We start from the raw sequence: 18,564 nt of genomic DNA on the forward strand, positions 1-18,564 counted from the left end.
GACTCAGGGTGACTGGTGTTCTTTTCCCAACGTTCATTTGTTGACATGTAACACACCTCTGACATACCGCTTCCGCAGCCGCTCTAAATTTTGGGTTATACCACGTTTGTCTGAACACTCGCATCATCGCGTCTCTTCCCAGATGTGCAGGACCATGTATCTGTCGTGCCATCGGACTCACCAGCTCATTCGGCAATACAGCTCTCCCATCAGCCGAAACCCACAAATTCAACTCTCCTTTGACACAACCAGCTGTCTCCCACACCTTTTTCTCATAGTCCGACACCTGCTCTTGCATGCACCTCATCTCATCCCAAGTATCAGCCACTTCCAGTATCATGTTTAACTCGGTCCTTCCCTGCGTCCCTTCAACAGTTTGTTCAGTAAAAGAGTATCCTTGCTCGGCACAGTAACGTGCAACTTCATCAGCATAACGATTTCCCAGGGACACAAAGTCAGTACCCTTGCTATGTGCAGTGCATTTCACAACGGCTATCTCTGCTGGACCCTGCAAAGCTTCCAGCAGTAATCTGACAAATTCTCCATTCCTGATAGGGGAACCTGATGATGTCATGTAACCCCTTTGAGACCATAACTGCCCGAAATCATGAACCACACCGAACCCATATTGGCTGTCAGTGTATATGGTAATCCGAATCTTGTTGGCTGCCAAACAGGCATGCGTCAACGCAATTATCTGAGCCACCTGAGCGGAGTGTACTCCTTCCAGGCAAGCCGCTTCCACAATTCCGGAAATCGTACAAACAGCAAAAGCTGCTCTCAACTGAACCATCAACAAAGAAAATGTCATTGGGGTCTACCAATGGCTCATCGACAATATCCGGTCTGGGTTTGGTACACAATTCAGTCACATCAAGGCAATCATGGTCTTCACAATCATCGTCTAAGGCATTTGGTAATGGCATCAAGGTAGCAGGATTTAAGACCGAGCACCTCTTAAGGGTCACATTCTCCGCAGCAAGTATAACCTGCTCGTAGCGTGTGAGCCTATTATTTGTCAAGTGCTGTGTCTTGGTCCTGGTCATCAACAGTTCTACTGAGTGATGTACCATCAGTGGATGACCCATCACAATGCTTTCACACCTTTCAATGCTGACACCTGTTGCGGCAACGGATTTGAGACATCCGGGCAACGCTGCGGCTACTGGGTCTAAGGTAGCCGAGAAGTAAGCAACTGGTCTACGGACACCTCCATGATCTTGTGCTAAAACTGCCAAAGCACATCCCTCTCGCTCACAACAGAACAATGAAAATGATTTGGTGTAATCAGGCATTCCCAGAGCTGGAGCGCGACACAAGTCCTCTCGCAGCTCAAGAAAAGCCATCATACAGTCCTTGTCCCATGGTACCGGATCGCTTACATCCTTATGTGTCAGTTTCTGCAATGGCTTCGCCTTCAGGGAAAAGTTGGCAATCCACTGGCGACAGTAGCCAACCATCCCCAAGAACATTCTAACCTCTCTCTGGGTCGAAGGCACCATCATTTTCATGATCGCCTCAATCCTGTCAGGCGACACTTTCCTCTTTCCCTTCTCTATCCTGTGACCCAGATACTGTACTTCAGGCAAACAGTACTGTAATTTGCTGGGGGATACCTTGTGTCCATTTTCTGCTAAATGGTTCAACAAGGCAATGGTGTCAATCCTACAAGCATCTTCTGTCTCTGACGCAACAAGGAGATCGTCTATGTACTGTACGAGAACGGAGTTCTGCGGCAGTACTAGCTTCTCAAGATTCTTCTTAAGCAGCTGATTGAAGATCGATGGGCTCTCTGTATACCCCTGAGGGATACGACACCACGTTAATACACGATTTTCCAGCTTAAACGCAAAAAGATATTGGCTCTCCTCGTGCAATGGAATCGAGAAGAAAGCCTGACAAAGGTCAATCACAGTAAACCACTCAGCTTGGAACGGTATCTGAAACAGTATCACTGATGGATTCGGTACCACTGGACAGCATGGAACAACTATGTTGTTCACTTTTCGTAAATCCTGCACAATCCTGAACTTCCCGCTAGGCTTCTGCAAACCCATGATCGGGGAGTTGCATGGACTGCCCATAACTTCCTTCAATTCCCTGTTTAATCATGGATTCGATCACAGGTTTTATCCCTGCAATCGTTTCCAGAGTCAGATTGTATTGGGGTGTTCTCGGGAACTCAGCATTCGGTCTCACTTGAATCTTAACTGGCTCTACTCCTTTGATCAGACCGATCTCTTCTCCTGTAAAGTCCCACACTTCCTGTGAGACTGTGTCTCGCAAATCCCAAGGGAGTTCCTCCACAGTCAAAGCTGGATACAGTTCTATACACACATGCGCATTTGCAACCTTAAAGGCAGCATCATCATCGTTTGTCTGCAACTCCACTCCCTTGGGGGTGCAGTAGATAGTACAATTGAGTTTGCACAGGAAATCCCTCCCTAACAGGCACACAGGACTGGAATCACACACTACAAATTGGTGTTTATCCCTAAAACTTCCTATCTTCATGGGGACTTACTCAGTCAGTGGGTTTGTCATTCTCCTGTTTGCAACGCTTACAACTTGGATAGTCTGTCCTGAAAGGGGTAGGTTGGGGACCACTGCAGATCGTACAGTAGACCGGGTATCACCAGTATCAACCAGAAAGGTGGGATGGCCATCCACACCGGCCTCTACGAATGGTCCTCTCTGATCTACCTCCAGAACTGCCCCCCACTCAGGCGTCTTCCTGTCACTGGGTCAAAGAAATAACACTCGTCCCCTTCGACCATGAAAGGCATCTGCTGGTAAACCTTGTTCCCTGCCGAAATATTCGGTGGCTGGGGAACCGGAACTTTAATAGCTGAAGTCCCCCCTTTAGCCGTCTTAGCTTTCGCTATTGCTACCTTCTGCACTGTAGGGGCCTGAACCTCCTCCTCTTCCTCTTCCTGTCGTTGATTTTCTGGGTTATGGGGACACTCGCGTCTCCAATGTCCGATCTCGTGACACTGATGACACTTAGTCCTCTTCTTCAGAGTCGCCAGATCTATCCTCGGTCTCGTACTGTCCTCATTGTCTCTTTTCTGACCACCTGATTTTCTCCCCAATGTTCCACCCCCTGACTGACCCTGTCCTCCCGATTGCATTTGAACTAGCATCAGCTTATCTTTGAGCTTCTTGGACTTAGAGTCTATTTTGTCACTGCAGTACCTGGCGTACCTCGAGATCTCATCTAGGGGCTTGTTCTGCCAACAGATCAAATGTTGTTGTATCATGAGACAAATATCGGGTCTCAGTCCTAGAACAAACTTAGACACAAACTGTCCCATGTCCCTTGGATCCATCACATCCAATCCGCTGTACTGTTTAAATATCTGCAATAATCGCTCATAGTACTCGTGAACTGTCTCCTTTGGTTCCTGCCTAGTTCGATCTATCTTCACCCAGTCGATGTCCGTTGGTGGTACCTTAGTTTTCAAACACGTGATCACTTGCTCATACTTTACCATCACCCTAGGTGAGGGTCCATTTGTGACAGGGTCTCGTTCTGGCTCCACTGTGGGCCACTCAACACTGACCTTACATGCTATCCACAGGTCTCCTGGAACCACAATGTCAAACAGAGCATTCAGATCAATCCAAAATAACTTCGAGATCTTAACGAACCTCTCTACCTGTTAGTACCATTCCACCGGACTCTCACGCAACTTCGGTAATGAGTTTGTAAAGGAGCCAAATTTCCCCTACTCCAGGGTACATGTACATATCCCCCGTGAGCCACCTCCCGCATCAACCCTCCTCCCGGAGATGTCTCAACAGCGCTCCGCCTAACATTCTTTTTCTCTGACCACCTTTCTTCCCATTTGTCCAATTGGACCCATGTTCGGAGTCCCACAATCAGTTCCCTGATGTGGGTTTTTAATCTGATCACCATCTTTTCCTCTAGATCTCGGTCCGAGTACTGCAATCTATGGCCACCCTGTAATGCTTTCTTCCTCGTCAAATCCACAGCATACTTGTTTGCTAATTCAGACAATTTCTCATGAGCTGTCCTAGCCCTTCGAGTAACGTCTTTCGCCACAAACAACAGTTCATCTGGTTCGTAAAGTTCGATCCTTTCTAGTGGTAATGTGCCTTCCACTATTTCCTCCACTTCCGATTTGAGTCTCAGCACATCAATCCTTTTTGCCTTTATTGCCGCCCTCAACGTACCCTGACTCGATGTTCCATTAGAGTCCCCTCTACTACAGTCCTGACTCACTCGTCTCTCCTCTTCAGGTGTGTTATGGGGAACCCTTCGGTTTTCCCAACCTTCGCGGTCCCACTCTGACCTGTTATCGCTAGGTGCGTGGTTGAACACCCCCTACTCTCCACACTCCCGCGATCCCATTCCTGCCTGTCTCCGCTAGTCGTGCAGTGAGACACCCCCCTATTTCCCTGACTTCCGTGGCCAAAATCATCCCTCGACCTGTCGCTCTGGGTATCCACAACCGTCTCCCAAGTCCTCAAATCAGGCCTTAATTCCCTAAGCGACATTGGCTGTGGTCCCCTCAGATCCATCGGTCCTCTCAAACCCCCCGCTCTCTAGATGAGTCTGCAGATGCTGCCAAAGGGATGCTCCTTTCCACAGGCCTTGGTAATTGGCTCCATTCGTCCGCCACATTACTCCTCCCTTCGCTGACATTTCTTTCCCTGTCTGTCTGTGGCAGACCCTCGCTTTGTCTCTGTTCTGGATTGTACACTGATACTATGGGACCTATTGTAACAGGTACCATAAGACAGTGCTTAATTTGTAAAATATGAAGTGCAGGTGCTCAAATGTTTGTCGGAGGCCACACCTACATTTCTCTGACTCCACCCACTTCCTCCACTGGCTCCACCCACATCTTCAACTGGCGCTGCTAAAAATGAAGAAGGTAATTTGATATAAATGAAACATGTGGTTAGGCATGAGAAGAGTGTGGAAAGGGACCAGTAAGTATGCAGCCTCGGGCAGAGCGAGAAATAACTTAAACAGAGAGGATATGTTCTTTTGAGGATAGCATAGTCTAAGAGTACTGTCTTGCACACAGCAACATTATAGTAGAGGAATTCTCTTGCATCGTTCGGAGGGTGTGCATTTGTCTTTCATGGCAAATAAGCGTATCTATCTGCTGAATTTAAGAGAAAAAGTGGTAAGCATCTAGGGGAAGAACCTGTGGTGCTAGAAAGATCAGTAATGTTGGGTGATTTTATAATGTGGTGGGGCAGGAAAACACCCAATCGTGGTTTCCTGGTTGTCTAACTATTGTGAAGGTCTAACCGGCCCAGCATTCCAAAGGTGTTCTAGGTACATCCAGGCTAGTGCCGGACACCTGGAGCTCAATATTTCATCTGCCTCAATTCATACATGCAGTCTGCTTAAAACATTATTGCCTAGCTGCGGGCAGATTAGATAAGCACGACGTTCTGATAATACAGAACTCCAAATGGGATCTTACAGCCACAAGAAACTCACTAAAGGGACACATACAACAGAAATACTCCTGAGTCCTGAAGCAGCACCCATGCGGTGTAAAATAAACTGAGTGCATTGGGCTCAAAAAATTATAATTAACTGTACATTATGAGAAACTTCCGTTAAAAATTACCAATGAAGTCTTTGCACGCCATTTTAACCTCAATAACAGTGATGGAAGCCACAACAGACCGTATTGGAGTTGAAAAGAAGATTCTTGGGGTAACAAATTCGGGGCCAGTCTGCAAGTGAGTGCACAGGTTAACCTCGATGAGCCTAACCAGACTTGAGGGCGATGCTGCCTCCACTAGCCCGGGCATTTTGGCGAAGCCACCTCTGTGTACAGGGCTATCTAGTGCTTGACACAGGTTTGCTATGTGGGCAATGGGCATGAACAAGAATACAGCTTCAGCACCCAATGTAGGATGCCCATCCTTACCTCGTACGTACCCACTACCCACCATATTGTTTGGTGAGCTGAATCAGTGTCAGTCTCAGAAGGAAACACGGGCGAAAGAAGCTTGGAGGTGCAAATATATTTTGATTTTATGCAAAGTGCATTTTGGGTTTGTTGATAACAGCTCGTCAAATCCCTAACTTACTGTACACCGTTTTTTCTTTGCGGACTGTGCATGTTGTCAAACTCCTACTCTGGCGCAGAGGCAATGAAGTTCGGCTCTGTTCTAAGACAACAGTGAAGAAAAAAAACAACTTGTTCTAATTGACTGCTGCTTTAGACGGCCGTCTCTTCCTAAATAACAGTCCGGAAGAACATCCTTATTAACACGCTGATGCCTATGGTGATGTGACACACGACACATTTTTTCTCACCTTTGTGGCGAATGCCACGGACCCTGGTCTCCTTGGCTGGCCCCCCCTTTGGCGGTGACCCACAACCAGGGCCGGCTTTTGCATTGGTGGTGCCTGGTGCGACAGCCTTTGTTGGTGCCCCCAGAACCTTTTCCACAGATTCTCCCACTGCCACCAAACAACAGTGACCCTCATCCTTCCATAGCCAATCTTTCACATTTATTTTATTTATAGCACCACTCAGGCTGTCAGAGTGCTTAACATTACACAAATGCTATGCAGAGATAGTGAATCATACAAGTGTGTAAACCAATGTATAGGAAATGTTACATTAGACAAAAAGGGCTAAAAGGATTGCCACCCTGCTGCTAGGCAGTATATTCTAAGAGTGCTCCTGGAGAAACACAAAACCAGGATTTAAAACAAAATTCAGTGGCTGGTGCTATCTATACTTATAAGAATGTTTCACTACCGTAAGGAACCTTTTTTTTAGCAACCTTAGAACAAAAGTTGGAGGAAAAAAGTTCTAATGTTTTGCCTTGCAGTTTGTCAGTAGTTCTTAGAAGGATTGTAATGCACGAACTGCAAGTAGCAAAAAAATGTCCATGTCAAACGCAGTAACCCACTGAGCTTATTGCATAGAATACACATTTATGACCTTCGTGTTATACGTTGAGCAGGGTTTTGTTGTGTCTCCCTCCCCAGACAGTTTCCTTAAATGTGCCTGTCCATCCCCTAAAAGTAAGACATTCCTGCTCATAACTCATCCTCCCTAAATTCCGAGCCTAATGGCTGTTCCATTCCGCAGCTTTCTTTTACACATGCATGCTGGAAAACGAAGTTTTGGTTCACTTCAACCAACCAAACTGGACTAATGCACCCTAAAACTCTGGTTTGTTGGACTGTGGAGCACGTTCCTGTTAAACAAGTTGAGGCTCTGTGTCAGCCAATTGGTGGATGCTAAGGTATGTTCCAAGCACCCATAACAATGCCACTAATAGACAAAACAATCATTTGTCAGAAAGTGTGGACATAATAAAACACAAGAGCCTAGGGTAAAATGCTAGTTTGGGGAGGGGGGGGGGGGGGTTACTTTTATCACACAAAAAATGAATTCTCAAGGGACGGAGTGATAGATGTTAGAAATTGGCTGCAGACCAATTAAGAACAAAACGTTATTGTATTGCACAGTGATGTCTAATTAACCCCTCCACCCTCTTTCATCTTCCGTTTTGGTGGCTGACCACTCATACTGCTGTGCTGAGAAATCGAGGATCATGTAAATGCCATCCGTGCCGAGTAGGAGCCCGCGCTTACCTGCGAGTTTCGGAGCTCCAGCAGCAGTTCTACTCTTAGGCAACCTGGCAAAATTAAGTAAATTCCATGTACGAAGGTAGCACGGAAACTGACCCACCAGTGACGAATAACTCAAAACACCCCTTGAATAGTAAAGCGGAGAGCAGCAGGCCAGCTCTGCACTCTGCACCATTTCCCATCACGCAGTGTGCAAGTTAACTTAAGGACCTGGGGAATTTTGTGCGCCAGTGAACGGTGGCCAGGTATTTTGGGTAAACTAAGCTTCCCACAATTCCCTTGTTCGCTGCTTGCTACGCATGCCCTTGCACCTTTACTTTAGCTGCAGCACCAGGCCAGCACTCACTGAATTTACTGTGGGCAGAGACGCGTTCGGGGGAAGGGCAAGTAGCAGCCCAAATTTGACAAACGAGCTAGATGAGCTTTTTTAATGCACAAATAGGAAAATGCGGTCCAATTCAGTGAGAATAAGCAAAGCCCAATCAGGCAACACTGTTCGAGCATGCACTGTGAACTCCCAGAGGAGTGTGCTTGTAAAGTGCATGCACAAACGGCGCCCCAGAATTTGGCGCCGATTGCGGCGTTATCATCCGCACCGCCCTAGAGCCGGCACTGCCCACGACGCCCCATGTACTTTTTGCTCTCTCCAAGTGCCCTAAATACATTTTAGTGAAACGCCAACACTTTTACTTAACATATCTCACACTCTGGAACACACTACCACACCAGTAGTTTGTTCCTTAACTTAGTTCAGAATCTGGGATGGAAGGAAGAGGGAATGAATGCTGCTGCCTGCCTATGCTATCTCTTTTAGGGAACGCCTCGGAAAGTGAAACCAAATTGTATTTCTTCTGGAAACTAATTCATGCTGGCTGGCACCAGACACATGTTTGGAGGTAAAGCACACAGAAGCCTGAAAGACGTATAGGCAATTTTCAACCACAATGAGTTTCACTATTGAACAGCCTTTCTGAGGTATTTCCGTAATTTTATGAGCCCGGCTACATAAACACATGGACATTGTTCTTCTGTCCGCGTTCAGCAAAGGCTGCCAAAAAAACGCCTCGTTAACTCATCTCGTGACTCGTGCTATATATTGATTTGTCTTACCTGGGCATTCGGAAGCATTGTTGGTTGTGGGAAATATACTTGAAAGAAGCAGATTCATCATCTTCATTCAAGTGCGCCACTGCCCGACCGACGTTGAGCCTGGGCACTGTGGGCAGGGCAGCCTGTGCAGGCATGTGCGTGGCCATGTGAGAAAATCTGCACGCGCTGCGTGCACAGCCCCCACCCCCCATCAGATCCAGCCCGCTCAAATAAATCAGTGCGTGTGTCCCGCGAAATGCCCACCGGCAAGTTGCAACACAGTGACTGTGAACTAAGAAGGGCTGCGCCCCCGGCTGCCATGAACAACATAGATATAAATATTAATTTATGAATGTTCTCTTGGGCTAGGGCTCAGCCTCGCCCTCACGGCAGGCTAACTTAATAGCTGTGGCTGCGCTGCACGCACCACGTACAGACTCACTGTAAAATAAAAAAAAATATCAATGTGTGACATGCATGCAGATCCGTAGACCCAACCCTGATAATTAAGTGCCGGTGCTAAGCACCGGAAAGCACCGGCACAAATTAAGCACTGCCGTAAGAGCGTCTGGCAATCTCTGAGAATCGACACCCTCTTCGTTTTGTACATTTTGTACCGTAAATCTTCCCACTACTCTCGCCTCTGGGGAAATTTGAGGTGCCCTTTCTCCCTCCACCGAGCCGGACCTGTCCCCTAAGGGGCCCAGACCGCTCGCCAGTGGGACGCCACCATCCACGACAGAAGCTTCCCTGTCCACTGCTGATGCGGGTCTTCCCTCTATCTCAGGATTATATGGAGGTGGTCTCTCCGACAACAGCCTTTCTATCAGGCTATCATCCGTCTCACTGTCGTCATCCTTGGTACTCCTTCTCTGCGCATCCCCTGCATTGACCAACAACGGGTACAACCTGTCCCCTTCGATGGTCTGCACCCTCCACCTCTTAGCCAGTGCATCCCACTGTGCATCCTGGACCGCCCTAACTGATCTTTTCACTCTTTCTTGTCTCCTATCTCTGTTCTTTTCATGGGCTGCCCTGATCCACGCATTCAACGCTTCAAACTGTGTTGGTCTGGGCAAAGGCCGCAAAGAGGCCATAATCGCTTTTAACTGATACAGCACTTCCAATTTAAACGTTCCGTATCTAGGAAAGGTCAATTCCTCGCTTCCGTCAGTCCTCTTACACCAGTTCTCAAGCCACAATATGGTGTGCAACCCAACATTCGTAGCCATGTAATGGGCTGGAGTATCCTCGGGTGGAGCCTCTTCCCCACCCCGAGGTTCTAGCTTCTTTTCACCCTTGAAACAATTCCGCAACACTTTTAAACATTTCATGATGAAACCCACAACGTTTCTTTGTTTACAGCGTTCTTTCACTTCCCGATGACAATCCACCAATCCCAGCGCGGCTTCACACTAACCGCCCTATCCCAGCGCGGCTCTTTCTGACGTCACTCGCCTCCGCTTCGCAGCAGTTCCCCTCCTCTCTCAGCTCGTCTCCCGGTCATGCATGCGTCCCAATCATACACTTGAAATGATCACTTCCGACCAAGCAACCACTTCCTTGACTGTACGTCCACAGTCTGACTGTAATTGTCACCGAACTGGCAAATGTCTGTCCACGAAACGACCGGACAATCGCCTCAACTGATAGGTTGCAAACACACGGCAACTTCCGACCAGCGTCCGTTGCCCACACACTCACACATTCGTTCCCCCTATCTCGGTCCTGCGGGCGATCAATGGTACCTCATGACCCCCTTACAATGGTCGACAATTACTATGAGTGTTCGATACACCCGAACCACTTAAACTCTCCTTGAGCCTAAGATTTTCACCGGTTGCGCGCGCTCACAACCTGATCTCCTTTCACACTACAGGCACTCAACTCCGCAAGACAATACAACACAACACAACAGTTCAACGCAACCGCAATCTAACAATGCATGACCCTTTTCATACTCACTCTCTTACGACCTGCTACTTTCCGCCACACCGTCACTCTCCATCAATTTCCATGGAACTCCATCCTCCGTCCGCGGTCCTCTGGACGCTCATCACTAGATCTCTATGGGCCTTGGCAAAATCTTAACCTAATCTAGATTACCCTTACTCTAGAAGGAAACCATCCTACTCTGCTACCAACTGAAGGGGCGGGATTTTACTTCTAGAGTCTGCTTACCATTCTCCAGAATCCCGGACACAGGTCGACTAGACCTTTTTACCTGTCATAGAGTGAATTAGGAAAATCTATGTAAATAATGATTAGTCAATTTCAACAAATTCCCCTTACAATCCCCAAAGAACCACTGACTAGGAACTGAGTTCAAGAATTTATTACAAAGCCAAAAACAACTGGATGTATAAACATCTCAGCAAAAGATTCAAAAGGTAAACAGGCACTAATACAAACATAATCCTACGGAAGAATCTCAGTCGACTCAGAAATAATACCAATACCAATTCAAGAATCATCAGGCTTACAAGAATTGCTATAACCTGAGTTTTAGTAAGCATTTATAAAAGGAATAAAATCCAGGTTAGTCTGTCCCTACACTAATCTAAATGACATCCCTACTTAACAATGTCCCATTCAGAAAAAGGTGTCAGCAGTGGTGACTCTTAAAGAGTTCACTCACTTTCCTCCAAGCTCAATCTTCAGGCTACTCAGTCATAGCTAAACTCTCTGCCTGACCAACCTCTCTCTCTGACTCCTCGGCCCATCTGCTCTACCTCCACCCTCGGGGTGCTGTCCCTAATACAAAACCCCACAATGCGATCGACACGCCTTCAGGTACGCCCCTCGAGAAGGTGTTGGTTTCCAGAATTTTCCACTATGGCACCTCTCCATCCTTGTCCGTTAAAACGTCCTTGGGTCCCAGGCTCTTCTTCGCTTCACGTTGCTTTCTTGAATTCCTCAGTTACTCCTCCACGTCTGAGCCTAGCATCCTGACTCTCATACACAATGGGCCCTTCTACTACCTTATCTACTTTGTTCTGCACCTGCAAAGGAACGCATGTGAATCGGCTCACAAATTCTGAATGTTGTAAATGACTTTAGCTGAGGCAGCTTTCTCCAAAACATTTCTACGATTTAATTCTAAGAGGCTTTTCAAATCAGGCCTACACAATTTCCATGAAATGGGCCTCTGCACGTTTATGTGCACCAACAGGCTAACATAAGCAATACATTTACGTTCCTTAAAACCAATCTTTAATGCAAAATACAAATCTCTACCTAAGCCATTTAATCACATTTAACGTTACAACTGTGAGTTTAATAAGCAAGACTAAAGGCACTATGGTGAATTATTAAACACACTCTTTTTAGTGAAATTCTCCACAGCAAACGGCATCTCTATGTTAAACAGCATTATTGATTTTTAAAGCACATTACATTAGCCCTTAGTGTAATTTTAATATCATCTACATTAGTTCTAAACCCTACATTATATTTAAACACAGTTAGTAAGTCCTCTATATATGTGGGTGCTGACTACTTGTGAATATGATGCACCCCTACAATTTTTAACTCGTTTTTGCGCTCTCTCAGGTGCGACTTATATGCAGGTGTAGGTGAGCGGGAGGTCCCAACAACTATGCCGGCAACCCGGTGTTACCCCCAATATGGCGGCGGCTTGCTCCCCGTGACAGCGCCTAATCGGCTGCAGGGGAAATGTTCAAGTGAGGAGAGGTAGGTTGTACGATTTTTAAAAAAATATATCAGTCGTCTTAAAATGTAATTAACAGCAGCTAATTCTCCCGGCTTTCCGCCTCAGGAGATGTCACCAGATTCTAACACCATTGCAGGAGGAATTAATAAGGGATCAGATTATTATGCTGGCAAATAATAAAAGGGAGCAGGAAAGAATATGGACCATGGGGGGATGGTAATTTGAACACAGTTGTAGCCGTTGTGAGGAAGGCGGAAGTTTCGCTGAGATGTGCAAAGGCAGCCATGGAAGATGGTAAAGAGCTGGAAGAAGTATGTGCGGTTAATGAAAAGAAAAATAGTAAACCATTTAAAAAGATGGTATTGAGTAGCAAGGGACAAAGGAGATTTCCTGTTCTGGCAAAAGTGGATGTCAGGAACGATGGACAAGGAGTTTTGAGTTGTTGTAGATGTGGGAGTCATGAACATTTGGCAAACAGTAGAATTTGAAGAGCAAGGGATCCGACTTTGGAGCTGGGGAACGAGGTTCGAGGCTCAACTTCCTGTGATTCTGGGCTTATCTCCCCGCGCCTACCAAGAAATGAATGTGTCCTTCCTTGTGTAGCGTAAGTGCGTAACTGGTCGAGTCGCGTTATATAAATCTACACACAAAAAACAACCATGACTGGAGTTGGTATGTTCAGTTGCTCACCTTTGAAACAAACATCTCTTGAATGGTCTTAGAATCCTCTCTATTATTTGAGTGGATGTCGGTTTTGAACAGTTTGCAATTCAGGGCTAGATTTCTCCTCACCATGTCCTTGGTCGGTCCGATGTAGCCAGCGGACAATGGGACTCCATTTCCCGGCATGCCACCTTCCCCAGCGGTTTCAGAGGCATGGCGGCTCGTCTGGTGACGCATGCGCCCAGTGCCCTCTCTGCCTCACACCTCCGGGGGAGAGATGGAGAGCTGAGGAGGCTCCGGGCCGCTTGCACCGCTGGAGAGCGAGAATGAGGGCGGGGGAGAAAGGGGCGGCGAGCCCCGGAGACAGCACGCCGAGGAAGAGGAACCCGCTGGACTAAGGGCTGGAGGGAGGAGTGCCCAGTACCGGCCACTGCCAACGATATTGTCCACACTTGCCCGTCCGACCCTGTGTCGTCTGCCCCTCAGCCCCAGTGTTCCCTCCCACTCCGGGCTTCTCTTCCATTGCCCCGCACCTTAAGTCTCCTAGCACCTCTCCCGGATTTCATTAAGTGATTCTGCCATTCCGTGCCCCCTCTTTTTTCGCCTTTAGCTCCTTTCCCTTTTAGTACACACCCCTTTACCTCTGCCCTCTAATGTCCCACCCCTCCAGTGGCTCTTCGGTGTTTCCCACGGGTACCATACCCCTCCAGTGCTGTGTCTAGTACCCACTTTCTTCCAGTGACAACCCCTCACCCCCGGTACCATTCCCTTCAATTGCTTCTCTTTTCCTTTCCACTGGTGCCCCTTTCAATGCCCCGAGACCCTCTGTTCTTCGGATCCCCGCCCCTCCTGGACCCCCACCCCGTGTGCTCTCTCCTCTATTACCCCCTGCCACCTGCCACCTTCTTCTCTTTAGTGCCCCCGTCACTCCATTGCAGAATTTCTTTACTGCTTCTCTGGAGCCCGGAGTTACTCTCAGTGGCACGCATTAGCCTTCTTTGACCCATACTGTTGCTCTACTGAGACCTTCCCTCTTGGTCTCTTTTCCAGAGACATTTTCCCTGAAATCAACGTCCCTTAGTGGATCATATTGTACTTTGCTCTTCTCGTCTGTCATGTTTTGTCTCCTGGGGTCCTGGCCCACTTTATCCGACATATACGCGTTTCCTCTTTCACCACTCTTCTCCCATCTTTCTCTTTTCCTTTAAACTGCCAAATCACACTGCGGATACCTCTCACCTGTCTAATCTCACCCTTCTTCCTCCCCCCTCATCCTTACCGATATCCTTCGAGCCTTCACCTGCCGCCAACTATTACACCGTTGCTGGTCACCTGGCTTACGTATCTTTTAAGCCTTTGACCTCCCTTTAGTCTTTATTAGACATACCTCCGCCTCCTCATCTTCTGTGTCTCACCTGGCCTGTCGTTTTCTCTTCCAATGACCTGTCTGTCATATGTCACCTTTATATCTGTCACACATCACATCTCGCCTACTGTATATCTCATCTGCCCCACTAGTAACATCAGGCTCTTATCTGCCATATCTCACCCCTTCAGGTCATGTCCTGTAATCTTACCAGTCTGAGCCACACTTGCTCTACCACACCCATCCTCTCTTGACCAGTCGTCTCAACCCTTCTGATCCTAACCTGCAATCACACCCTCTGTTCCTGACCTGCCATATCTTGCTCTTCCTGTGGTCTCCCCCCACCTTCCCCCTCCCTCCCTCCCTCCTCTTCCTGCTGCTGCTGCTGCAGTGCTACCTCCACAGTTCAGCCTGTCAATGGAGCTGGAAAACATCGTGGCCAACACGGTCTTGCTGAAAGCCAGAGAAGGTGAGACCAGGGAGGGGGAGACTGAAGAAGGCAAGAGTGGGGGTGCTGCCCTCCCTCCGCCCTCTCTCTTTGTAAATTATCAACATGCAACGAACATATCATGCACCCTTATCGTCCCTCCATATACATCTCGCATAGCCACACACCTTGCCTAGGCAGACACTCTCGGAAACGGATGGCTTACCAGGCGCACATGCATTGTGTACAGGCATAGACGAACGTATATCACGCATACAATACTGGAGGACACGCACCTTGCACAGGCTTTACTGACGCGCATACGCTTGGAGCTCACGCTGCACATTCACACAGTGCAGGGCTACGAAAAGGTACATACATACTTATTGAATGAAAACATGCTGCACATATCAATACCTACAGAAATTGCGTAAGCGCGCACACGACGCACATGCACTGCATGCGCATTTTACGCATGCGGGAACAGGCTCACAATATGACAATGGGTTTCGATGGGAGAGTAAAGACAGAGCTGAAGGTTACGTAAATTCGACGGCGTTGCAGCAGATTGAGAAATAGAAAGGGTTCCTGGGCCTGTCGATCTGTATCCATTGATAATGTCTTGTGTGCACTGTATCGTTGTGTAGACAGCTGCTTTGGAACGTGCGAAAGAAAGGTTGCATTGCGCGCGGTTGTGTAAAAAAGATCTCGTTAAGACGCTTTGGATTTGAAGACTGGTATATTCGAGAATTAAGAGGTGCATTTTATTGTCTTATGTAAATGCACCGGAGGAACTCGGGGAGCGCACAGCTTTCGTAACCGTGGTTCGTGGGCTGCGTTTGCAGCCAAACTGTTGTAAAAGTGATGTGACCATTTTGAATTCACGTTGCTCAACACACTCGCTGAGTATTTTATATTTATTTAATATTTATCTTTCAGCGTCTGTTCTTTCTTGTACATAATGAATGCTTTCAAAGCCCGCACGTTATTTTGCACACTTGTCTGGCATTGGTATTCCCCACATATATGAAAGAATGCCACATCTACCGTGCAATAAGCAAGTGCCAAGGTCCATTTCTTTGCGTATATTATTATATTAACAAAGGTCCTGCCATGTAGTAGAGAACTAAAGCTTACAACAGCTAGACTGAAAGACAAAGCGAGGGATTCTTGCCTGTCAGGGTCTTTAGCACAGAATAGTTACCGCTTTCCCGGACTACTGGGCGAGATTAGCTCATAGTGCGTTTTGCCATTCATGCCGGCTCGGTTAAAAACAGGCATGTTCTGCAGTCCCTTCCCAGGCAATGGCCAGTGGCATCACCCTGCGCGCCAAGCTCTGCATGTCCAAGTGCAATTTCACTACGGAACCGAGCGTAGGCTGCTCTAGCCATCGAGGCGTTTTCTTCTATGATTGCAAGAGCCATCGCCCTGCTTGTCTGGGGACTTTTACACTCTGGGCACCGAAAGCATCACGACCGTCGCGATATGGGCGCTTTATCCCGGGGCCTCCGGGCACCGCCACCCTGTGCTTTCAGTGCAGACATGCCGGCTCTGGCAAAGCATTGAGACCGGATAACAGACGAGCCCAGAGCCGGTAATTCAAGCCGCCTTCTGGGCGTTCAGTCAACAAGGTTATGTGCATGTGGGGCCCTGAGGCTGCGGGGATGGTGGTAGTGATGACCCTGGCCTTGTCTGCTTGGTTTTAAGATACACTGCCTTCTAATTCCGGAGAAGGAAGCCATGTTTCACTGTAAGCCCAGTAAATCAACGAAATGTTTCTACAAAGCACACATCAGTTTAACCCTCGTCAATATTTTTCCTTGTAGTAAACGTCACTGGCTGTGGCACGAGTCCTGTTGGTTACTTGGAAAGCACAGGGCCATTCTCATGAGCTAGCTTACTGCAGCTCTGGTAGCCTGCAGGGGCTGCCTGTACAGACACTTACAATTATCGATGCATATCAAACGTTTCTCCTAAATTGAATTATTTTGAGTACCATGCCCACCTGACTGCTGACGCGTCCTTGTGGCCCGAGTAGATTTGCATTTATTTTTTTTAACGCTTACTACCACTGAAGAGGCGTTTAATGAGCAAATTACATTGTTTGCAAAAATACAGCTCTTCTATTAGAATTGCCTCAATGTGTTTCCTGGTTAGGAAGAGGTGGTGCTGTGTGAGGTGGGAAAAGATTAGTTGTTTTTTTTAAGGTGAGATGAGTGGCTTTAATGGGGATGATCAAGGGTAGCATGTGTTACATAGCTGCAGTCATTGTTAAACGAGTGAGTACCATAGTTTTTCTTGCATTCTGTTTGGAGGCTCTATAATCATATTTTGCCATGTTGGGCCAGAAAACGTCCAGGGGTGTTGCTCAGTAGTTTGTTGTTGAGATACTTTGAGGCATTTCTGTGGATGTGTTTGTGGGTGAGCCAGTGTCTCAATAGTAACACATATGTTAGACAGAATGATTAGTTCATTCATAGTTGCAAAAGTGGAGTCCAAAGGCATCTTTGCAGACACCAGGCTTATTGTGGCATTCAAGATCATTGGAAGACAGAAATGTAATGTTTTGGCAAGCAGAGGGAGATAGATGGCATAGTCAAGTTGGTTGTTCATTTTACTTTTCAGTACTATGTAGAAATATTAAGGACAAGAATGAAAGGGAGGGTTGATGATTGTGGCAGGGGTATTGATGGGATGTGCTCATCACTGGCATAATGAGTATTTGATCCCTTTTTGAATCTACCTTAGAAGACATGTACCCGCTATTTCTATAATTTTAGGTCTGGGACAAGGGAATGAAAATGCCAAGAAGCAAAATGCTTAATCCTACTTGACCTGTATTTCTTCCTTTATGCCTAAAACAATCTTATGGTTCTGACACCCGAAAAAATCTACTCCTTGTGCGTACTCTATTCTTATTTCTCATTTTTAATCTTACTTGCTATCACCAATAAACACATTCAACACTAACCCACAATTGATTTCACATAATTTGGACATGTTATTCCATGTATTACTTTGATAAAACACTTTACGTCCAAGATATTGAACACATCGACATTGATGATTCCCCCCACACAACAATCCACTCGCTCCTACACGCATCCAGAATCAACACCTATCATACTCACCACAATCCAGCCACTCTACACATACACAAAACAGAACACAACGGGAATCAGTTTTGATTTTAGCTGCTGTAGTGTTGTTAGCTGGAGTTTCTCCTAAAAAGGCTCAACGCACGTTTCGTTGTGGAAAATAATTTCGTCCAGCCACCTTCTTCAGAACCACACTACAATGCAATTACTTCAAGAGGTGGTCAGTTGGGAGATACTGACATTAAGATATAAAACACACAGATATGAGAGTAAGGTAGCACAATTTTCTTTTTTTCTTTCTCCCTTTTTGAAGCTTCAACTCCAAGGAACCAACAAAGATTATTCGAAAAGGTCCTCCCACATGCCATTGCCTACATCTGAATCCTACAGAAACATTGGTGGCCCGACAGCAACTATAGCGTTTTAACAGGATGACTCTCTGGACGTCTGGCCTACAAAAGAGGATTTCACAGAAGCAAACCACAAGTACCTACTCACTGTGAGGGGACACTATTGTCCCTCTAAGAGAGGACTCAATACACGGACCTTTTTGGATAGTCTTTTTTGGTCCCTTGGAGTTGAAGCTTTGAAAAAGGAGAAATAAAAAGATTGTGCTACCTTGCTCCCAAATCTGTGCATTTT

At 46.9% G+C, this 18,564-nt stretch overlaps 1 protein-coding gene across 2 annotated transcripts in view; it reads left to right on the forward strand.

Annotated features, from left to right (window-relative positions):
* Positions 1-13,286: 13,286 nt before the first annotated feature.
* The window catches only part of GRK5 (G protein-coupled receptor kinase 5), a 638,763-nt gene continuing 633,485 nt past the window's right edge, over positions 13,287-18,564 (forward strand). The window contains exon 1 of one of the 2 annotated variants that reach the window (XM_086922934.1): positions 13,287-14,866. In XM_086922934.1, coding sequence (XP_086779060.1) covers positions 14,815-14,866 — 52 coding nt within the window. In that variant the 5' untranslated portion in view covers positions 13,287-14,814. The remainder of the gene's footprint in view (positions 14,867-18,564) is intronic. The other variant, XM_086922935.1, reaches the window with a different exon arrangement.

Source organism: Lissotriton vulgaris, chromosome 5, assembly GCF_964263255.1.
Source record: "Lissotriton vulgaris chromosome 5, aLisVul1.2, whole genome shotgun sequence".
Lineage (NCBI taxonomy): Eukaryota > Metazoa > Chordata > Amphibia > Caudata > Salamandridae > Lissotriton > Lissotriton vulgaris.